This window comes from Alnus glutinosa, chromosome 6 (genome assembly GCF_958979055.1).
Source record: "Alnus glutinosa chromosome 6, dhAlnGlut1.1, whole genome shotgun sequence".
Classification (NCBI taxonomy): domain Eukaryota; kingdom Viridiplantae; phylum Streptophyta; class Magnoliopsida; order Fagales; family Betulaceae; genus Alnus; species Alnus glutinosa.
This window is the reverse complement of record NC_084891.1, coordinates 1,732,272-1,756,789: the sequence shown is the minus strand read 5'-3', so window position 1 is coordinate 1,756,789 and position 24,518 is coordinate 1,732,272. Positions and strand designations below refer to the sequence as shown.

The following is a 24,518-nucleotide window of genomic DNA, read 5'->3' as shown; positions in this document are numbered from 1 at the left end:
TGATCAGCTTAAACAAGTGAATTTTTTTTTGATAAACAGAGCCATTCTTTGACTAACAATCACTATGAGTTAGAACAACAGACTGGGTTGCATTCCACTAGTAGTTCCTGGTTCCCTTTCACTATTTGTTCCCACTGTTTGTCTGCAGCCAAAAGTAGGACACATGTGGTACAACCTGAATAAATGGTTGGCTATACGATCACAGAGGATGCTATTAAAAGAAGTTCAACATTGAGCACAAGCTCTGAAATTTGAAGTTGTGATATCTTTCCCATTCCAAAAAAAAAGAAAAAAAGAAAGAAAAAGAATTTGCATCTTCAGAAAGACAATTTACCCACCATTAAGTGCAGCAGCTAACCCAAACAATAGGATTTGAATAAGCATCAGAGTCTTAATTCACTGCACTTATCCATATGATCAAAATTATGCATCAAAACATCCAACCTCCTGATTTCCTCCATTAGTCCTCCCAATACAAGGTATATCTCTTCACAATGGGAGTGAGAATGGTCTTCTGCATTGAAAGCATGCACCTCGTTATGAATCTCTATCCAACTCCAACCAGGGACCTTTTTCACCCCCCTTTCCTTCATAAGCCTCGTCACACTAGCCTTTTCATCCCACCGCTTAAGACGCCCATACATGTTCGAGAGAAGAACATAAGTGCAGTGCTCTTCAGGCTCTAGCTCTAGCAAAAGGCTTGCTACCTCACTTGCCAATTCAATGTCACCACAAATCCTACAGGCACCAAGCAAAGTCTTCCACACCATTGCATTAGGTTCAAAAGGCATTGCCTCAATCAAAGCTTTTGCCTCATCCAGACACCCAGCTCGCCCATATAGATCGACTCCACAGGCGTAATGCTCCATTCGCAGTGGAATCCCATATTCTGATTCCATAGATATTAGAAACTTGCGTCCTTCTTCTACCAAACCAATATGGCTGCATGCAGTTAGAATCGCAACAAAGGTTATATGATCAGGTTTTACCCTTCTCTCTGTCATTAGGTAGAAGAGGTCAAGTGCAACATTTCCCTGCCCATGTTGCGCATACCCAAAAATGATTGAGTTCCAAGTGATTGAGCTGTCTTTCGGGGTATCTTCAAAGGATCTCCTAGCATCTTCAATGATCCCACACTTGGAATACATGAAGATTAGTGAGCTGGCAACATATTCATTGGCTTCAAAGCCCGATTTAAGTGCCAAGACATGAACTTGTTGACCCAATTGGAGGGTTGCTATGTCTGAGCAAGATCTGAGGAGAGCTGAAAAGGTATAGTGATCAATGTCTTCTACCACAGATCTCATATGACCAAAGAACTTCAAGGCAGCTTCACTTAAGCCAATTTGAGAAAGTCCAGTCAAGATAGAGTTCCATGAAACACGGTCCTTGGACTCCATGGTCTCAAAAATGAGCAATGCTTCTTCCATGGATCTGTTATTTGATTTAAGATACATGGCTATTAATGCATTAGATATTGGTACGGATTGTAGCAGTCCCCTTTTCATTACCAATCCATGCAAGGATTTCCCATTGCTTTTATATGCTGCATCAAAACAAGCACTAATGAGACTAGTATAAGTATAGATGTCTGGTTCAAACCCAAGCGCTTGCATATCCATGAAGAGCTTGAATGCAAGTTCTACTTTATTGTATACGAGGTAAGAAGCAAGCATGGAATTCCATGTCACCAAATCTTGGGTGCCAACAGCACCATCAAACACTCTTTTGGCATCTTCTACGGACCCACACTCTGAATATGAAGTGATTAAGGCATTGCACACGGTGTTATCAAATGCCCGCCCATCCTTTATAATTTTACTATGAATCTGCATTGTTAACTTGTAAGACTCAGCATCATCAAGCAACGTCAAAAGCGGAGCAAATGTGCCATCGTCAGGCTTCACACCCTCCCGCTCCATACAATCTAAAAGCCAAAATGCATTCGCACGATCACCCGCTTGCACATAACCAGCGATCAGCGCATTCCACGAAACAGAGTTACGCTCCGGTATGCACTGAAAAACCACATACGCATCCTCAACTCTCTCGCACTTTGCATACATGTCCAAGAGCGCACTACCAGAATAAACATTTCCTGAATAGCCCATCTTAAAGATCATAGAGTGCACTTGTTGCCCAAGATCAAGCCGATGAGCACAAGCAACCCCCTTTAGTATGCTTCCAAATGTATACCCATCAAAATCAAACCCATTTCTCTTCATGGTTCTTAGAATTTCCCACGCAATCTCGAAATTCCCACAGTTTATATACCCACCGATCATTGTATTCCAAGACACAGTATCTCTGTGGGGCATTTCCTCGAACAACTTGTGAGCAACGCATAAATCTCTGCATTTTGTATACCCACATAAAATATTGTTGGCAGTGTAGACGTCTGCGACGGCACCTAATTTGATTGCCCGACAATGGGTTTCCAAAACCGTGAAGAAAGCTCTCTCGATGAGGGAGTGCAATGGCCTCATTCATTAGCAACGACCATAAGGGTTCTCACTACTTAAATAACCACAAATCCTTCTCTTTTTTCTTTATCTTCAATACCCAGTATCAAAAAGCACACAATCTTGTCAATGCGATCATACCCATTTGGTAAAAACTTCTATTTTAACATGATCAAGCTCAACAATCAAATTGATACCAGTAAAACTTAAACAAGAGAAGCACTTTGTGAAGGCTGTTATGGTCTATTCGCCAAATCTTTGCATTTTAACTGTTCAATGACCCAAAAAATCTTTACCCATGACATAATTAAATATTATGATTATTTTAATTTTGTCCATTATTTCCAAGAATAGAACGTTTAAAATTGGAAAATGAATTTTATTTAAGAATGTCTTGAATATTATTTGATTCTCTTATTTAATAGCATCAATTTTTTAAGACTTGCTTCAAGAATGGAATGTTGGAGAATTAAATGATATTAATGCTTTTTTAATTACTTATTATTATAATTAGAGCCTTAACTAAAGAATGTTAACTATAATTAAGCCTTCATATATTTTTTCATAAATATTTTTTTATTAATATTCATTAATTGGGAGCCTTATTAAATTGGAGGCTTTATGCGACTACCTAATTTTTTTCTATATAAAGCCAGCCCTGGTTTCAAAACATGATAGATCAACCCTAATCTGACTCATTTAATTGAATGGGCTATACTCTTCAATCATAACCTACAAATTTCGTGTTAGATTCTTGTCGGATTCGAGTCGTGCCGAGACATGAGTATAAGATTAAATAGGTCAACCTTAACTCAACTCATTTAATTAAACGGGTCAAACCCCTCCCCCCAAACCGCTAATTTCGTGTTAAATTTGTGTCAGATTCACAAGTTCTGTCAAAAATTACCAACCCTCAAAAGTCGAAAGTACTCTCTAACTTGGTCCCTATTATTTCTAACTCTTTAATTGAGTATTACTATGCTACGCATACTTGTAAGTGTTAACGTATTAATTAAGTGATGTTCTGGATAAAGTCAAAGTTAAAATTGAGGGATGGAGATCTAAAACACTTTCACAAGCAGGAAAATCAGTGCTGATAAAGGTCGTTGCTTCTTCTATTCCTTCTTACACTATGAGCACTTTCTTGCTTTCGGATAAATTTTGTCATAAAATGGATGTTGCCTTCAAGAATTTCTGGTGGGGTTTTCCTAACGATAAAACCCGGAATTTGACTCTTAAGTCTTGGGCTTCTCTTTGTCTTCCTAAAAACCAAGGTGGTTTGGGTTTCCGCTTGATGAAAGATATTAACTTATCCCTTATTGCTAAGTTGGGATGGAAATTACTAACTAATCATGATAGTCTGTGGGTTTCCTTTTTTAAAGCCAAATATATTAAATATGGGAATCTTCTGTCTTGCCCTTTGGGTTCTGGATCCTTTATTTGGAATGGTATAAAAACAACAGTGCCATTTCTTACTTCGGGTGCCTGCTATATGCCACATCTACTCAGCCAGCTATCAGTTTGGACTTCTCTTTGGATTCCAACTATTTTGAATTTTACTCCTGAGGCTAGGCATTCTTCTTTACCTGCTTTATATCCGCTTTCGATAGCGGATCTTATACATCAGTCAACCAGCTCCTGGAATTTGGATATTTTGAATTTTTTGTTTCAACCTTATGTGGTTGCAGAGATTCTGAAGATTGTCCCCGATTAGCTGAAGATTCTATCTTATGGACTCCATCTTCTTCAGGGAAGTTTTCCACTAAATCTATGCATCACCATATTACTTCCTTGAGGCAGGTTCAGGTTTCTCCCTTGACAGCATCAACTTGGAAAGGTCTTTGGAAGCTCAAGATTCATCATCGTCTGAGGTTATTTCTTTGGAAATTAATTTGGAATATTTTGCCTACAAAGACTCGAATCTCGGCTTCTATTATGAATTCTACGATGGATACTTCTTGTTCCTTGTGTTCATTCCCTTCTGACTCATTGTGTCATTTATTTTTCTCTTGTCCTATTGCAAGAGTGGTTTGGCGAAATTCTTTTTGGCCTTTGGACATTTTGGCTTTACGAATATCTTCAATGGTGCTGTGGCTGGATATAATTCTGCACCCGGAGAAAGTAGGAATTCCGTTATCTGATACTCATTTATTCTAACTTTTTGCCACTATAGCTTGTGATCAAATTTGGATGGCAAGGAATAAAGCCATTCATGAAGATATTATTCCAGATGCCATGGTAATCTCTTCTACTATCAACCGGATTGTTAAGCTTCATCACTCCGCGTGGTCCAATAAGCTTATTCCAAAGCAGGTAGTGTGGGAAAAGCCAACTTCCCCCATTTTCAAGATTAATTATGATGTTGCCATTCGTCCGAATTTTTCTGCACAAGCAGCTGTTTGTAGGGACTCTTTTGGAACTATCATTAGTTGCTCTACTATTATCAGTCCACCATGTACCCCTGTCTATGGCGAAGCTACAACAGCCTTTCTTGCCTGTCAATTGGCCCTATCTTTACATTTGCCGTAGTTTATACTAGAAGGTGACTCTCTTACAGTGGCATTATCTCTCCAAAAGCCTACTCTCACTCAAGACTGGAGAATCTCTCCTATTATCTCTCAGATCATGTCGGCTATTCCACCAACTTCTAGTTGGTCGGCTAAACATGTTAACCGAAGTGCAAACTTCTGTGCCCATCTTGTGGTAAACTGGGCCGCAACTAGGTTTTTATCTAGCTGCATTCCCAATTTCTCTTTTTGCTCTGGATCTTTTCCTCCATGTTTTGGAAGGTAATCCATTTCTTCTTTTCTGGTGCCTTAAGCGCTTTTAGGCTTTTCCTCTGTTGTACTTACAAAAAAAAAAAAAAAAAGATAATTTATTCTTTTAAAATAAATGGGGATTTAATACCTTATCAGAACTGAGGTCTGAGTTTGAAATTTAAATAATTAAATTTATTATTTCTTAAATTTTATGGGACAAAGCTGGTGATTTCACACAAGAAATTAATGAAAATATCCACTTTTGTCCAATACAACAGTCATATCATAGCCCATAAAACTAATTTTAGCAATTGGGGGAGAGACAATATTATTCCCTCTCTACACACCTTTTACCTATGAAACAATGAACACCCAAACATAATGTTCAGTCTTCCCAGAAGAGAAAATTACAGCAAGAAGTAATTTAGAACATACAAGAAGAGTTTACAACTCAAATTATGAACTTTACGAAGTTTCTATTAGTTGTTCTAAGCAACTTTTTTGGCAACATTTGAGTCCTTCTTTACATGTTTCTTGTTGAACAAGATCTTCGGATTTCCCCTGCTTCCCCTGTTTTCACTCCAAGGCTTGTAAGCTTGAGAAACGACTGACCCCAGCTCTCAAAAAATGCAGCTTGGTGAGTTGCGAAATCCTCTACCTGTTTCCGGGTTCCGGCGTCGTTCAGGAGGACGGAATCTGATTGGAATAGCCCTTTGTGGGCTTGAAGATTCCGGTAGTACTGGTTGTCAAATATGAAGGATGTTTCAGGATCATTGTTAACAGTTGCTGCGGGGTTTGCACGGGAAGGGCACTTTTTCATGAGCTCATCTGCGTAAATTCTGTCGAGGGATGTATCAGCGAGTTTGAGCTTCCCCTTGGAGTCTTCTTTAAAGCGATCACTGAATGCACTGCAATGAGCTGCTCCAATGGTGTGAGCTCCTGCAGAACCAAATTAAGCATCACTATCTAGTAATGGAACCTAACAGTTAAATAGGCCGGTAATTTTTGACATGACCCACAAACTCAACACAAAACTAACGAGTTAGTATTTAGAGGTTTAACCGGTTTAATTAAAATGGTCCAGTTAGGGTTGACCTATATAGTTTTATACTCATGCCTTGATACGATCTAAACTCGACATGCGACATTCAAAGCTAGACAATTTTTTACATGACTCGTGACACCACACGAACTTAATACGAAATTAGTGGGTTATAGTTAAGGGATCTAAACCGTTTAATTAAATGAGTCGGATTAGAGTTGATATTTATAGTCTTATACTCATACCTCGATACGACCCTAACCTGACAGGCGAACACGAATTGTCACCCCTCCTAAGTTAATGACAATCATAACAAGTCCCAGGGTGGAGATTGCTTTCCGTGAAAAAATAACTGGAACTCTCTTCCAATCATCTCATCTCCAGTGAAAAAATACCTTCACTCATTCATGCATATATGTCAAGCTAGCTAATTTATATGAAGCATATGAGATCAGACTCAATTATTGGGCATTTGCTGGGAAAAAGGGAAGGCTACGAACTTCTATTGACAATGTCTTTGTAAAAGTTATGATCAGGATCTTCTTTAATGTCTTACCAATGTAATATTACCTGAAAGGGTGACAAGGTCCTCTAAGGACAACCCTTTAGAAGAGAAGAGCTTTCTCATCTCGTCCACAGAAAAACTTGTGTCAACAATATTAGGCCTGACATTTGAAGCTGCTGAAACCATCCCATCTCTCCTGCCTGTTGGAATCTGAATTGCTGGTCCGCCAGCCTGTTTCACCAAGCCTTCATGAATAAAACTCACAACAGAAAGATATGGGAATTAATTAAGTAAAAGCACAGCATAAAGAGTTGATGAGGGGAGGTCTCACTGCTTCAACAGCATCTCTAGCAGCCAAAGCAACAATATCAGCACAAGAAACAGTTCCAGGACAGAAGATTTCGAGCAATCTTTTAGCTGAATCTATTACTGAAAATCCTCCAACAGATCTGTTTGCTGGATCACTTTGCTCTGTCCCATTTCCTTGTAAAAGCACAGATCCATCACAACCCTATTAATCATGACAAACATGGATACTATAAGGTTTGGGGACATTTTTAGAAAAAAGAAGAAACACATCAAAAAACATTTAACGTATCCACAAAATGGGTCATTTTCAAGAAACTAATAGTCTGAATACTAATTTTAACTTCTAAGAATGACCCACTTTTAGAAACAAAATATATACCAATTTGCTGCATGCATATTGAAGAATGAATATTCTAATTCCCTATGGCCGTTTTAGTGCGTTTCTGAAGTTTCTCCACCAAAAGAAAAGGAGGATTAATTAGACTAAGGAAGAAAATGCACCAATTAGTATGTTTTCTTGTAGCTACTGTCATATAATCCATATCTTATTAAGGGTACGTTTGGGATTGCGATTTCATAGACAATAAGTACGATTTTAAACTAAATCGCAGAATATAATTTGTTTGGGAACTGCGTTTTTAAAAATTGCGATTTGAAAACGCAGAAAATCTACTTTTTCAAATCGCATGTAAGATAGTGATTTTTTGAAAACGCTAAATTTTAAATGCTAATTTGCGATTTTAAATGGTAAACTACCTTTTTTGCCAAACACTTAACTGCGTTTTTAAAAATCATTTTTTTTCAAATCGTACATTTTAAAATCGTGATTTTAAATCGCACTTTTTGAATTCGCAAACCTAAATAAACCCTAAAGGTGACTATCCTAGAAGCTGCTTGCTGAGCTAGCATCCTAATGAACCACGTGGCGTTAGAGCTTGTTTGGATTTACGTTTAGAAGCTTAAAAAGTGTTTTTAGTACATAAAAACTCGTGCCAAGCAAAAATGGACATGCTTGGTAAAAAAACTTAGCTTACTTTTTTTTTACTCTAAAGAAGCCCAAATTTGCGTTTTGATGGACGCTTAAAAATAAGGCTTTTTCTAAAAAGTTTGTTCGGGCTACAGACAAAAGCTCTATTTTCAACACAATTCCAAACAAGCTCTTAAGCAAAAGGACTCACCTCCACGAAGCAGTCATGGAACAGCAAGCGAAGGAGCTTTCCGGGGATAGTTGGGTCGTCAGAGGAAGCTGACATCACTGTGTTTCTAACCATAAACTCAGCTGGAGGGCATGAAGCTGCATAGAAGTTAAATGAGAGATTGGCAGAAGAAGGAGAAGCAGCAATGGAGAACAGCACAAGAATGAAGAGTGTTGCAGAAAAAACTACTTCTCTTCTCTCCATAACTATTGAGTCTACAAGGGTCCTGATTTTCTAGGAGTACAAGTAGTAATTGTAAACGCGTTTCAGTTGATTCTCTTAAAACCATCTAAAGGGGAGTGCCCAGCTGGCCATGCATATCTCTAGCTATTTAAAGCTGCATTAATGTAGTTGGGTGATGTCAGGGGGTAGATGGGCTGTAATTATATAGAATATCAGTGTAAGAGTAACTGTAAGCAAAGATGAACTCTCTCATTGCAAGCATTCAAGATGACTGTAAATTTTCTTATACAGATATTGCCACCCATGTAAAGTCTGTGGCCTTGCTTTAGGGAAACAGCCTAAATAATGACCCAAGTTTCTAATTTTGACAACTAAAACTCAGGTTTTTTGCTTAAGTGACAAGTAGATTGATTTTTCGTCCAGCCTCTAACAGAGAACTTGCCACCTGACCAATGAAAACGTGGCACTTGTATTCGAATACACATCAGCCTGCCATGTAGAAATTTGAGTTTACATGTGAGAAAAAGTATTAAAATATTAATTAAACGATTAAATTTACTATATTTTATTAGCTTAAACTTTGAGACAACTGATGATTTAACAAGTTCATTCGTCACCTCGTACATCTTAGGGGGCCCTTCTAGTCCCAAGTTTAGTAACATGTGGGGACTGATGGAGATTAGTCCAATTCATCTCATTTATCCTTTTCATTGACTCGGTGCCCACATGACTTTCAACTTGTGTATCTCTGTTTAGATGTCCGGCCCCATCTCCCAGGCCAGTGTGGGTTAGTATTTGTGAGCGTGGACCAGATGCTAGTAAACGTTTAGAAGAAACATCATTGAGATCAATTACTATTGACCAAAAAGCAATCAATTCAAGTTTTACATCCATAATCACCTATAAATCTGTTAAAACCTAAGAGAGTTTAGTCAACTACGGTAATTTCTGGAAGAAAAAGGTTTTCAAGAATTTTTTCCAATCCAATTTATTAAACTGACAAGTGTTCAAAATAGACGTGATTCACATACTTTGGGTCGGAGATATCTCATGCATTTTGAACGTATCAGTTTAATAAATTGAATTGAAAAAATTTCTCCAACCCAATTTGAAATAAAACTTTAGTTTAATTGGTTAAAATTCTTATTTTTCTCTTTAAATTATTTTCTTTTTTCAAAACATAAACATTAACAAATAATTTAAACACAGTTTAAATTCATAACACAAACAATTTTTCACATTTATATCACATCAAAACACTTTACCCTATGCTCTATTTGTTTAAATTGTTTTTGTTTTTTTGTCTTTTGTTTTCTCCTTTTCAGAACAAAAATATTAACAAACAATTCAAAATAAGAAATATAAAAACAGTTTTTACCTTTATGTCACATCAAGACACTGTTTTCAATTAAAAAAAAAATCTCAAAACACGTTAACAAACAGAGCCACAGAGCCTATGGCCTTTCCAGAATAGTTTTAAATCAAAATGTGCTCAAAAGATGAATAGTCATGGAAAAAAAAAGGGAATGAACATTTATCCCATGTAGAAAAGCAACATTAAGTAGAGCAAGTACATAGAGATTCAACAATCTTAGGCCTTTTCTCCAGCTGATACTAGCTTTTACAGGTGAGATAAACGCAACTTGCTAATAAACCTTTGTCAGACACTCTTTCCTTACAATAATGGACTCCCAACAGGGCAAGTGCTTTCCCCACGAAATGTGACCAATGAATAGATCATTACAATTAAAAAGTCACAAAACGCAGAACTTGGTATACACCAGAAGCTTGTCACCTACCAAGCTTATATATTAGGTTACAAAGGGAACAACCAATGCTCTTTATATCAAGAGGTTGGACCATCTTCCGATTGATTGCTCATTGAGATGCTGTACATCTCAAACAGTCAACATATCTGCCTAAAAGCAATGAAAGGCAGAAGGTATGGGCTAACAGCATAGAGATGGTGATGATGATGGGAGAAAAGAACACCCATATGCAAGCTTCAAAATTTTTCTTGGTCAGGTTTCCTCATCATCATCTTCTGCAAGTTCTTCCAATTCATCCACATCATCAATGGGAATGGCTTCACTGTCATCATCAAAAGAACCTGCACAAGTAGCAGTAACTGATTTTAGGAACTTTCCCCTTTTTCTTTATTTTTGTTTTGATACATAATCTTTAGGAACCGTGCCTTAAGAATAAGTAATAAAAGAAGGCAGAAGGGGAAACAGAACTTTAGATACCAAAAAAGATTCAATTCACAAGAAAATCTAAACTAGGATATGATTCTAGTTGTATTCATAATAAAACAAAAGGACATGATTCTAGTTCTTTAGTTCCTCTTTGGTTGATGACTAGAATATAATTGTCTAATTCCCATCAATCGCTTTCAGTTCCTTTTGTTACTGTTATTACTGTCTTCAGAATATAGGCATTGAATGTCAACAAAAATAGGCCACAATTTACGTCCTACAGATCATCAGTTATGGCCCAGTGTCTTCTATGAAAATTATGAAGGTGTCACATGATACAATAAATGCTCGTTCCTTAGACATGGCACCTGAGGAGATGGCTCAAAAGACTCATGCAAGGTTTGCCACTATCATCAACTGATAGAACCCTCACAATTTCAAGTGAATGGAGGAGAATAAATTATGGATGGGTTGGCTATTAAATGTTCACCTCAGTAACATACAATGGTTTCAAAGCTCCAAGGGTAACTTGAACCTAGGTCAGTGACAACCTCAGGAAACTTTATCAACTACCTGCTAGTATATCACCCTAATTCCGCATTTTGTTCCAACTTTAAGCGCTGCCATTCGTGAAAAACTTCCACATGACCCACAACAAGGCATTAGATCTAACATGAAAAGCCTTTAAATGCACTATGCATAAAATATCGTTGCATAAAATTCTTGAAAAGAAGACCAGAATAAAAACAGTAAGAAACAGAATCAAAGGTTATGCAGAAATTCTTGCATCATGGGCATAGGAGTTCTGTACAAGTTTAAATGAATGATTTCAGATCAGATGTGGTTTAGACAGTTTTCAAGACAATTGAGAAAAAAAAAGAAAAGGATAAAGGATAAAAGATAAAAGAAAAAGAAAAAAAGAAAGAAAAAAAAGGCAGTTATACCATCATTTTCTACTCAAATTCCAGGAAAGTTCACTGATTTTGGTCTCCATCAAGTTGTAAAACTAAGATTAGACATTTTGTTGTTTTTTATGTTGTGTTTGGATAAAGATATTGAATCATTTCTAGAGTTTTCCCACTGATGGGATTTAAAAAGGGAAATTTCAATCTGTCAATTTAGTTCTCAATTGCTGGATGAATATGTTTAAAAATTAAGAAATTAAAGAATATGGAGTAGTTACCATAATGACGATAATTGTGGTAGCAATGACTTGATGATGATGATGGTATGGTGTTGGTGTCGATAGTGGTAGTGAAGGCGGTGGCAGTGGCAGTGGCAGTGACAATAGCAATGGTGTGGCAAGTGAAAAGTAATGGTAGTGGTATGTGAATGGTAATTTGTCAATGACACATTCACCCATAGAATTTGAATTTTGGGATTTTGATGCCTGAAAATTTTAAGTCCAAAATTCCACACAATTTTTGAAATGACTCTTTTTTGATAAATAATAATTTCTTAGAAGAAGAAATGCTCACATACACGAAAAGTATACAAGAGAAAAAATGCTCCCATATAATAATTTGAAATGCTCTTCTTACTAACCCAAACAAGAGAAATCAACATCGTAAATTCCCAAATTACAACTTTTAAGTGAAATTCCTCTTCCAAATCCCTTGTCTAAATACACTTGACTTCGAAACTAAGAAATCTCAAAATAAAAAGAAAACAACAGCATACTAGTGCAAAGGAATATAAAAATAAGACTTGATATTGACTAGACTGCAGAGGCACAAATGAGCAGATGTAATTCAAATTCTCTTCATAGATTTCACTGGTCTGAAAACTTGTCTTTTCCTAAGTCAATTATAGTCCGTGTAAAATAGGCTGGTTAATTTCCACTGGCATGTACAGAGAATGATTGATTACCTCTTTGATTCGAGGAAGCGGGACTATAGGATAGGTCCCTGGGTTTTGACATGCAATCAAGAAGATAAGGAAGTCCTAGAAACTGCAAGAAAGATTCTGTTTGAGGATTCCTAGGGTATCCTGCAAAGAATTGAAAAGGGTACATATTAGTATTTAATGTAAACATATTCTTGCAAACCATGTCTTCCTAGAATTAATGACAACCATTGCATAATCTACAAAAGTAGAATTATTAAGAATCTTGAACATCAAAAACAAAGCAAGTTTTAAAAAAAATCTACAATGATAAGCCAGCTTCACAATCGATCCAAATAAATACTCGACATGAAATCTCATTAACAATTAGTGTTAGTATTTTATATTGGCAACATTCTAGTTGACAAAAATACTTTATGTTACCGTTGCTTTTTTAAACAGGATTATCGGTTTTAATCTGAGTCTTTAAGTAATATGGACAGTGTCTTATTTCAAGCCATGTGCCTTGTTACAAGTTTCTAGAAGATGTCCATGAAGATTCCATGCAAATTCCAAGTCAGAACAACCGGTTCCTGTGCAATCGTCCGGACGGGCCTTTGAAGGTGTCCAGACGCCCTGCAGTGTCTAGGAGCTTCAACGTTGAAGACGTCCGGACGTCAAAGCAACACCGTCCGAACTCTAGGTCAAGCTTCTTCAATTTCTACACAGAGTTGGATTTCAATCGACACTATTTGAGAAGTTTCTGCAAGACGTCCGAACGCTACCCAACCGTCCGGACGCTTGGCCAAGCCGTCCAGACGTGGTCCTATTATGGGAAGAATCGCGCTATTCTGGAAAGGCAGTCGCAAAAGACCGTCTGGACGAGGGTAAGTTATCGTCTGAACGCTCCATAGCCAAAGTCCAAATTTGTCTAGAATTAGGTTTTCTGAAGCCTATAAATAGATGGCTCTAGGCTTGTTATTTGTAAGAATTTAGTATAGAATTTCATAGTACTTAGAGAGTGTGTTTAAGGAGATTTGAAGATTCGCTAGCTCTCTAGCCGTTACCGGTGTGTACTCAACAGTTCGTGTAAAGTCAATCTTAGGAGTCGGCCATAAGCTAAAGGATTCCATTGAAGACCCCTTCAAATAGGAGACTTAGTTGAGAAGCGTTCACGATGGGCTTCGTGTCAAAGTTAAAGGTATGACTACTGCATCAGAGGTATGTGAGTACGAGTGTCTTATAACTAGCTTTATCTTCGGTATAGTGGATATCCTTGGTTTGGCTACCCCGGAGTGGTTTTTCTCTACACAGAGATTCCACTTTGTCAACAAATATCTTGTCTCTTTTATTTTCCGCATTTAAGATATTTTATTGCACACGAACACACACTTGGTAATTTAGAAGTTATTATTTATTTTCAATTGATATCAGAGCTTGGTACACTCTGTTTAAGATTTATTTCTTGAGTGTGATCTTTTTGACTTCTATTTTTTTTTATAATGTTTCAATCTCTTCATTGCATTTCTGTCTTTGATGGCACGAATTATGGGCATTGGAAAGCTTGTATGTGCTTCTTTTTAAAATCTATTGATGTTTAGCAAATTGTAGAAACTGATTGAATTAAACTAGAGGCTACAACTGCCGAACTATCTGTTGCTCAAAATAGTGCACGACTTTCCAATGATAAAGCTCTTCATGCTCCATGTCAAGTGTTTTTCCTATCTGAATTCGCAAAAATTTTAAATTGTGAATCCGCTAAAGAAGCATGGCAAATCTTGAAAACAACATATGATGGCATCAAACTTGTTAAATCTGATAAACTCCAAAAGTTGATTTCTAGATTTGAAGAAATTAAGATGTTAGAGAATGAAACATTCAGTGAGTTTTACACCATGATCATCGACTTGAAAAACTCAATGGTGAGTCTTAGGAAGAGGGTCTCTGATGTAAAACTCATCAAAAAGATTCTAAGGTCTTTGCCAGTGTTTCAGGATCAAAGTAACTTCCATTGAAGAAAGCAAGGACTTAGATTTTATGAAGATTGAAGAGTTGGTGGGATCTCTTCAAACTTATGAGTATTCCCTACCCCTTGTCAAGAAAGCAAAGGGGATGGCCTTCAAAACAGCTAAAAGCAGAGTCTCCTCTGATGAAGACTCAGACAATGAAGAACAAGATGAATTAGTCATGATTGCCAACAGGATCAATAAATTGATGAAAACTGATAAATTCATCGAAGGACTGAGGGAAACTCCTAGTGAAGCCGAGCCAGAAGAAGAAGAGGAGGATCCTAGAGGTCATAGATGTTGTGAGTGCTCTGGCTTTGGGCACATGAGAACTGAATGTGCAAATCTTAAGCAAGCTAAGGGGAAGGCCTACATTGCAACTCTCAGCGATGAGTCTGAGAAAGAAGAAGAATCTCCTAAGAATTTTCTAGCTTGTGTGGCTCCACATGAAGAGCAGGACGATCTTCACTACTCTGAGCACAGTGATGAAAAACTAAAAGAGGAATATTGTGTCTTGCACATGGAACCATGAAGCTGAAGAGTCCAATTAGAATAAGGTGATGAAGATGAACACTATGAAGACAGAAAGAGACACATTACTTCAAAAGATCACAGACTTGGAAGATAAATTGATGGATGCGCAGTTATAGTCAGAGAAGTTATCAGAAAACAAGCTAGCTCAGATGCTGACAGGTCAGAAGTGCTCATCTAACAAAACTGGTCTCGGGTATATAGCTACTGATTCCTCCAACATTGCTTCTACTTCCCGAACTGTGTTTGTGAAGCCCTCAGGTCAGAGCCTCAGAATGACAAAGGTAAGGCTATTATGGTTTCTTGTGAGAATGATAATACTACACCTACATAATTTGAGCATTCTACAGAAAGAAGCCTATCTACATGTCATCATTGTGGGATGGTGGGACATATTAGACCAAATTGTGGTCAGTTAAAATTCCCAAGAACTTGGAATAAGAAGAATGCTCCTAAGAAGGAAAAAAATGTTGAAGAACATTTGAAGACAAAATATGTTCCTCCACATAGAAGACAACCCACTCAAAAGTTTGTCTCTATTTGCCATCGCTGTGGGTTGAGCAGTCACATCCAACCCAAGTGCCCACACGTACTTGTTCAGAAGTATAAAGTGAAGAAGGAGTTGCCAAAGAAAGATTTTACAAGCACCAGACCTCCTAGGAAGCATCAGGCTCAGAGGAAACTATCAAGATATGATCCACCAGTGCACAAAACTCTCATGTCACTAATGTGGAGTTAATAGTCATGTCAGACCCAGGGGTCCTCAGCCTCAGAAGGATCCACCTAGAAAGTTTGGACCTTATGCAAGATATCCTGCTCCAAGGCATCAACGACAACAGCATAGGTTTGTTCCTGTAAAACAGGCATGGTTGCCAAAGAAGAACATCATGAGGAAAAGCCGCAGATGCCTAAAAATGATCCATCCTATGAAGAATTTCCCATTGCTGGCAACTTTATGCGGAGCTTGATCAGATATATAGAACTGCAATCGAAGGATGGAGAACAGGATAGGCACACTCACTTCCCAAGGGGGAGCGGACTCACCTAATAGGTGAGGTCACACATGCCTAGGATTGTGGTTCCTAAATTCAAGTGCATGTCAAGTACACTTGCATTGCATCTTTTATATTGTCATATCATGTGCATGCTTTGCATATTTGTTATAGAAACATTTTGTCTATCCCTATATAATTTCTCTTATTGTCTTAAGAAATTTCTGCAGGTATTTTATAGGGATGACAAACAAAGCACGTCGGGCGACTGTTTTTCTGTCTTAGTATAGGTAAACCTCTCTTCGTGAGGTCAGGTTTGCCCTTACCCTACATGCTTGGACTGATTGTCTTTTCTTTTCCTTTTACGCATGTTGATTTGTTTAAAAAAAACAAGCAAACAAAGGGGTAAGGTGCAAGGTTTTTCTTCTTAGTCTTTCAACTATCTCATGGATCTTTATCTGCTATCTCAGTTATTTATGCTTTGATAGAATATGCCTACATATTATTGAAATTCTAAGTCTGATTTGTGTTAAGTTTTCTTGCTGTATCTATATTAGATAGTTGCTTTCCTCATGCAATGAAAATGTGCACTATCCAAGGCTCCCCTAAGATATATATATATTTTTTTTTTATCTCTGATTTTCTGCTTCTGAAAATTCTTCTAAGAGAGATTTTTTTTGCTAAGATGGTCAAATTGGCCAACTCGCTAGTTAAACCTAGACCCCAGAAATTTTGGCTTTCTCTCTAGGTTGCAGCATCAAAAAAATACAAGCAGTTATACTTCTGAGCTTATTGCTATATGAATAAATTCATTGTTTCTGTGCTGACTCAGCTATTAATCTTGTCCTTCATGGTGAAAGTAAAAATCATTATAATGCTGCTTCTTAGGGGGAGAGTATCAAATGAGGGTGATTAGGCCCTAGTAAGATAAGGTTTGACTTTTGACTGATCTAACTATGAATTTCTCTCTTATTTAGAAAATTCAGTTGTGTTAAATCATATCAGCGAAGATCATACCTTATTGAGAAAGTCTTCACACATACACGCATTGCATGAGTTAAGTTGACTATTGAAAAATTTCTATTTGCAGGGAAATTCATGTTCATTGATTACTTGACTTTTCTTTATATGTTTACATATTTTTGACAAGCTTTCTGACTGTTTTCTCAGGTTTAGATACATGTGTGTGCTGAATTCTTGTTGAAGCCCTAACCTTGTTATCTTCCTTTGTTTGTTTCTTTGGAAATGTTTGGTTATGGTTTTTCTCTGAATACTATGTTTACCCTTTGTCCCTTTGAGACAAAAAGGGAGAGTATTTTTTATTTTTGGACCGAGAATGTATTCCAAACCGATCAAGTATTTTCGTCCCAAAATGACCAAAGGGGGAGTTTGTTAGTATTTTATATCGGCAACATTCTGGTTGACAAAAACACTTTATGCAACGGTTGCTTTTTAAACACGATTATCGGTTTTAATTAGAGTCTTCAAGTAATATGGACAATGTCTTATTTCAAGCCATGTGCCTTGTCACAAGTTTCTAGAAGATGTCAATAAAGATTCCATACAAATTCCAAGTCAGAACAACCGGTTCCTATACAATCGTCTGGATGGGCTTTTGAAGGTGTCCGGACGCCCCGCAGTGTCTAGAAGCTTTAGCGTTGAAAACGTCCGGACGTCAGAGCAACATCGTCTGGACGCTAGGTCAAGCTTCTCCAATTTCTAAACGGAGTTGGATTTTAGTCGACACTATTTGGGAAGTTTTTGCAAGACGTCCGGACGATGTGGCAACACGTCCAGACCCTACCCAGCATTCCAGAATATTCCAGATTTTCATTACGGACGCGAAAAAGAGTGACAGTAAAGATCGTTTGGACGTTCGGCCAAGCCATCCAAACATGATCCTATTATGGGAAGAATTGCGCTATTCTGGAAAGGCGGTCGCAGAAGTCCGTCCGAACGAGGGTAAGTTACCGTCCGGACGCTTCACAGCCAGAGTCCAAATTTGTCTAGAATTAAGTTTTCTGAAGCCTATAAATAAATATCTCTAGGCTTGTTATTTGTAAAAATTCAGTATAGAATTTCATAGTGCTTAGAGAGGGTGTTTAGGGAGATTTGAAGATCCGCTAGCTCTCTAGCCATTGCCGGTGTGTGCTCAACAGTTCGTGTGAAGTCTATCTTAAGGGTCGGCTCTAAGGTAAAGGATTCCATTTAAGACCCCTTCAAGTAGGAGGCTTGATTAGGAAGTGTTCACGATGGGCTTCATGTCAGAGTTAAAGGTATAACTACTGCATCAAAGGTATGCGAGTACGAGTGTCTTGTAGTTAGCTTTGTCTTCGGTATAGTGGATATCATGGGTTTGGCTGCCCCGGAGTGGTTTTTCTCTTCATAGAATTTCCACTTCGTCAACAAATATCTTGTCTCTTTTATTTTCCGCATTTAAAATATTTTATTGCACACGAGCACACACTTGGTACTTTAGAAGTCATTATTTATTTTTATTTTTCAATTAGTTTAGCTCAAAGCAAACAGAAAAAGAGAATAAGACATCTTTAGCACTCCAAATCCGTAATAATGACTAAGAGTGACCAGAACTCATGAAAGTTGACAAGAACCGTCAATTCAAATAGCAAACCATTGGCAAAACCACTAAATAGAAATTCATCAAGTTGCTCACTACACACACACAAAAAAAAAAAAAAAAAAATTGATAACCAAAGTATCCAGAACTTCGCCCCCGGCTAGATTCCCGGGACACCATGCAAAGTGCCCCCTCCCACTATACAGAAGAAACCACTCATCAGTTACTTTTGGGGTATAATCCTTCTTTGATCTTGTTAATTTTTTATTCAAAACTCAGCAAATAGATTTCATCAGATTGTGGCACATAATGGCTCAGACACTGTCAGTGCAACACAAAAAGTAACTATGTTTCTGCCAGGGGCCACATAAGGTAATGTAAAGTAAAGGCATGTTATCCAAGATTTCAAAATGAAAAGCGAAATTAACATTCATAATGATATAATGATTTCAAAATTATACCAGAAAAGGAACCCTTGGAGCCAGATTGAGAGGGATTGTAACATGGAACTGTTCGAACAAATTCAAAAGGCTTGGTCCCTCTTGCTTGTAGCCTGCTTCTAACCCATTGACGACAATCTTCAGTTTCAAGATCTACACTCCTGTGTAAAACAGACCTTACATGATGAGAGGACCCAAAATGATAAAGGAGGGCAAAAGAAGTGGGGGGAAGGAGTGACACAGTAATCATAATTGTCAAATATAGCATTTTTGTATAGAATACAAACCCAAAAGTTGCATTTGTTCTGGTCAGGGGAAAAATAGAGTTGAACCTCCGCGTTATTGCTAGCCACTCTTCGTCATACTGGATCTCATATGGTCCTGGCTCTGATTCAATTTCAAGTATCTAACAGCCCAGTGAATGACACAATTTTTAGCTTCCAGAATTGACTAAAAGAAAGGCCCTTTAGATAACAATCATCACAATATGTACCTGTAAGAATGGACGCCCAGGAAGACACTTATCCAGTGCAAGAAATTTTGTCAGTGGGCCACCTTCCCCATGCTGAACAAGAGCAGAAAATTTGCAGTGAAGGTGAGCAGAAAACCAATAGGGTGGTTTCAATTTTTCCAGGAGTTGAGCAGCAGCTACACTTCCAAGAGTCTTCTCCTGAATCTGGAAATCATTTTTCAACCACACAAGGAATCATAAAAATTCTTCATTTTTATGAAGACAAGGTTATTCTGCAGTAGATGTTATAGAAACTAACCAGTTGATCAAAAAGTAAAGATGAACAAGAAAAACCTAAAGATTTTTCAGAACATCGTAGAATTAATTAGGAAACAAGTTGCATGGATTTTAAAGATAAGGATTTTATTGTTGCCTCCAATGTCTTACTCGGTCACTAGAGATGAGGAGAAATATGGGAATTTAGAGTTTATAAATGCATAAAAGGAGGTCATTCTTGGAGTTAAAATTAGGCAATTAAAAACCAAGAATAGGGCTGTGTAAGAGATGTGAAAAATACACCCAGGATAGTAACAGTGGAGAGAAGTAGCCTAGATCAAGAAAAGAAATAAGAAAAACATCTATGTTTTCTCTCACCTTTAATCGCAATTTGATTAAAAAATTTAAATTGAAAAATTTATCTTTGTTTATGATTGTTGCTGTCCATGAATTCCCGTATCATATCTATATCAGTATCTGTTATCAATTAACTCTATTCTAATTAATAATGTCCAAATTCATGGACATTATTAATTAGAATTAATAATTTCAAATGAGGTTTTGATTCAATGTTTCTATCAACGACTGCATTCCTTTTCCTCCTTTTGAACGGAGTTATTCCATTGCTCACTTAATTTTGAAAGATAAGCACAACTGCATTTGTTTTGTACTCTTTTTTAGATTCCTTCAGCAACAAGCATCCTTATATTTTAAAATAGTCTCTATCAAGGACATCAGCCTTAGATTTTAGCTTTAAATTATTAAAGGTATTAACAACTCCGCAGAGAAGAAACTTCAAAAATTAAACAGCTTGAGGCCTATTCTATTAAATCTATATAGACATTATTTCAACATGCCTATAATTACCTCCTTCTCGAAATATGGTTTGCGTCGAACAAGTTCCTCCCATTTCCCATAATCAGTGATGCCAACAGGCCAATCATGTGAAAGAAAAATATCAATTGGTTCCTCAACTTGCATGAATTTGTGGACGTCATATTCACGAACATGATACACGGACCTTATAGTCTTCTCATTATAAGGAGGCCTCTCGTAATGACCTGCTTAGAGAAAAAATCTACTTTGTTTGATACCATTGAATAATTGCCACAAAGAACTATTGTTTAGGATATTTGCCACATACACTAGCTATAGTTTTATCAATTAATGACAAGCAGAGTATGCAAACTTCAATGAGTTGGTTTTCGTGAAGATTTTCAACACAAAGCCAGAAGTCATGACCAAAAAGATGATACCAAACACAATACAACATGATCCACATAAGGACCACTAACACAAGCAATAAGTGCCTCTTCAAGACTACATAATTGTTTAAGCAACGGGCAAATCACAATCAACCAACCTAAATGATAATCACGTGAATTGTAAATTCCAGAAAGTCCACCAATACGAATGTTCCCGAACTTGACCACCCCGGCAAACCCCAAAAAGTAAATATTAGGCGCCGCCCATCCTCCATAGTACCTAGGGAAAACATCCAACATAAACCCTTATATAATTGGCAGGTTCCATTATATTGTAGCTATACAAAAACCGGAAACCTCCATTAAAATAAACATATGCAGAATATGTCTGAAAAGTTCTAATTTATGCGAAATCAATTAAAATGAACACGAAACTAATACGACAAAGCCCATTTCATTGAAACGCCATAATTGCCAACCTGGGTTCCAAGAAGCACCATTAAGAGTCGTCAAAATTTGCACCACTAATTGGGTTTCATTAGATTGACGAAAAAATCATCAGAAATTATCCAAAATTAGTGCTTTGAAACCACCGTACCAAATCTCCAACCATTACAACGCTAAAACAAATAGCACGCACAACTATTAAAACCATAGCTTAAAAATTGACTCACAATTCCCACGAGTAATTGGAGGCCTCGTGGTTTCCACCGATAAAGATAGTCGGATAGGGAGCTACCTCCTCGCCCGAATAGTACTTCCAGAACGAGTTCATGGCCCGGTACTTCCGCGGCACGTTCAGGCTCTCCAGGTCCTCCTCATTCCTCACAGCCTAAATCCAACAACAACAAAATACAATTGGGTATTTTTGGAAGCAATGTTCAGTGCTTTCAAAAGCAGAAATTTTACGACTTCAAGAATGAAAAGTAGCTGAAAACAACAAAATAACAATTGGGTATCTTTGAAAGCATATTTTAGTGATTTCAAAAGCCGAAATTTTGGAACTTGAACAATGAAAAAAATACCTGAAAGTCGCCGCAGCATAGGAGGAGGTCGATTTTGATGCTGTGTTTCATTTCTGCGTACTGCAGGGACTTGTAGACGGTGTCAAGGTCGCCATGCATACAGCCTTCTACGGCGATTCTCATTTTTGTGGTAATTCAATCTTGGAGGTAAACGAGATTGGGGGGTTTAACGTTTAAGCAGCCAATAAAAACTAATTTTAGGTTTGAAGATTTTTTCTTTTCTTCTGCTCTTTGGAGGGTTCAAATAAGGCTTTGCCTCTTCAAGCAATTTTGGTGTTTCGTTAGGAAAGGAAATCAGAATTTAATTTTAAGTTTTTAAGTATATGCGTCAATTTCGAAGAATTACTTTGTGAGATAAAATTTAAAAAAATAAAATAAAATATAATTTATTTTTGAAAAAAATAGAGAAGAATCTTGATTCAATCCTGTTGCCAAACACAACATTAAGTGCTGCACAAACTTGTAATCGCTAACAGCATTACAATTCTAGGCATCCAAACATTCAAATTAATGCCGCATTTTAAAAAGAAAGCATGTTTTATCGACGCAGTTAGAAAGAATTTATCTCCAAAAAAAATTTTCTTCACTTTTACATAAAATGGTTATTCTTTTATAAATTCAAAAAACAGTTTTTTTTCTCAAAAGTTCTTTATAACATAGAGAGCAAAATCATGATGAAAATATACTCAATTATCAACGGTAACATGTTTCGTTTTTAATATGTGACATTTTTCAAACGTTTCGATGCTCAGAAACAGTCTAAATTTCGTAATTTAATAATTTACAATTTCTTTAAAACTATAGCCTATAGGGAATCCTGATCGGCCCGATCGGGTAGTCAATTGGGCTTGGGTGCTATAGTAAGTAGACTCTTACAATTATGCGAAATGATATTTGGTCATTCCATAAAACAATTATCGACCACCTTTACCTTTTTTTTTAATTAAAAAAACCACAAAACTAGGGTTGGCAATTTTTGACACGACCCGCAAACCCGACACGAACACGACACGGAAAAATAGGGTTTGGGTTTAGTGTAATCGGGTTCGGGTCATAATCGGGTCAACCCGATTATGACCCGATTAAAATCGTGTCTGGCGGGTCGACCCGCCAGACACGATTAGACACGATTGTTTTTTTTTTTTTTTTAATAAAAAAAAAAAAAGAAAGACCGAAGTCGAGTGACTCGAGTAGAGTCAGTAGAACAATGAAGATTGAAGAATCTAGAAACAGAGAATTGGAGAAAGTTGAGAAACTGAGAAAGTAAGAAACGAATCGGAAGTTCGGAAACCTAGCCCGCTACTCGGCGTAGCCGCACCGGCCCGCACGGCGCACGCACTCCACAGTCGGAACCCTAGCCCGCTAGTCGGCGTAGCCGCACCACCCGCACAGCGCACGCCCGTCGCCCGCGCTCCGCAGTCGGAACCCTAGCCCACTACCGCCTGCAGGGCGCACGCCAGTCGCCCGCGCTCTGCAGTCGGAACCCTAGGCCCCTAGCCCGCTAGTCGGCGTAGCCGCACCGGCCCACACGGCGCACGCCCGTCGACCGCAGTCCGCACGGCCGCACTTCTCGAGTTCTCACTTCTCATCTTCTCTTGAATCTCTTCCAGATTTTCAATTTTTCACTTCAGTGTTTCAATTTCACCATTGGGTAGTTCGGTCCTGTGCCGATTTAGGTGAATTTTCCATTAGATTTGTTAATGTTTGTATTGATTTTGTTTTGATAAACATTGGGTTCTCAATTCTCTACTTCTTTGATCATTGATCAATCAAGGATTCAGAATCTCAGATTTCAGGGGTTGAAACAAACGTGTTACCCGGGTCGTGTTCGGGTAACACGGCTGGCAGGCGAGTCGGGTTTGGGTTCAGAAGTTCAACCCGATTATTAATCGGGTCGGGTTCGTGTCAGCCCTGATTGTGTAATCGGGTCAGTCGGGTCGACATGAACCCGCCCCGCCGACCCGAATTGCCAACCCTACACAAAACCATCTAGGATTGGGGAATAGTTTTGTGTTTTTTTTTTATTATTTAAAAAATAAATGATAATAATAATAATAATAATAATAAAATACGAGTGTGACCAATAATTATGGTATAGGGTGACCATATATCATTTCACTATAAATGTAACATATTTCGATGACTTTAATGTTATATTTATTTCGGCGTAAAATAATTTTTGGTATTTTACAGTGTTTGGTAAGGGCGAAAATAATGGTCAACGGAAATCATTTTCAGTTTGACCGTAAAAGCTTCTTTAATTTTTGGAAAACGATTTAAAGGCGTAAATCGTTTTTTGAAATTAAACTCTCCGTCATTACACGCACATTTGATATTCGATTGTCGGAATCCAGCAATAGTCGGTCCTCGAAATCTAACCAGCACCGAAATCCAGCAACATCCGGCCACCGAAAAATTGCCGGCGTCGGAATACAGTGACATATGATCACCGTCGCTGGAGCTGGCAGACCAGATTCCGGTCGGAATTTGGCCAAACCTGCTCGCCAAAATTCGGCAAAGGCGATCGGACGTTGCTGGA

At 37.7% G+C, this 24,518-nt stretch overlaps 2 protein-coding genes across 2 annotated transcripts; both read right to left on the bottom strand.

Moving 5' to 3' along the window:
* On the bottom strand, positions 1-2,680 carry LOC133871244 (putative pentatricopeptide repeat-containing protein At3g25970). Its single transcript, XM_062308641.1, has one exon. The coding sequence runs from the start codon at positions 2,484-2,486 to the stop codon at positions 384-386; it is 2,103 nt and encodes a 700-aa protein (XP_062164625.1). The 5' UTR covers positions 2,487-2,680; the 3' UTR covers positions 1-383.
* Positions 2,681-5,543: 2,863 nt separating this feature from the next.
* LOC133870560 (lariat debranching enzyme) lies at positions 5,544-22,265 on the bottom strand. The gene is made up of 13 exons (XM_062307722.1): positions 21,980-22,265; positions 21,629-21,786; positions 21,113-21,234; positions 20,617-20,810; positions 19,516-19,698; positions 19,310-19,428; positions 19,044-19,183; positions 12,521-12,640; positions 10,481-10,566; positions 8,256-8,507; positions 7,100-7,279; positions 6,834-6,999; positions 5,544-6,160 (listed from the first exon to the last, which is right to left on the bottom strand). The coding sequence occupies exons 1-13, from the start codon at positions 22,100-22,102 to the stop codon at positions 5,745-5,747; spliced, it is 2,259 nt and encodes a 752-aa protein (XP_062163706.1). The 5' UTR covers positions 22,103-22,265; the 3' UTR covers positions 5,544-5,744.
* Positions 22,266-24,518: the final 2,253 nt, after the last annotated feature.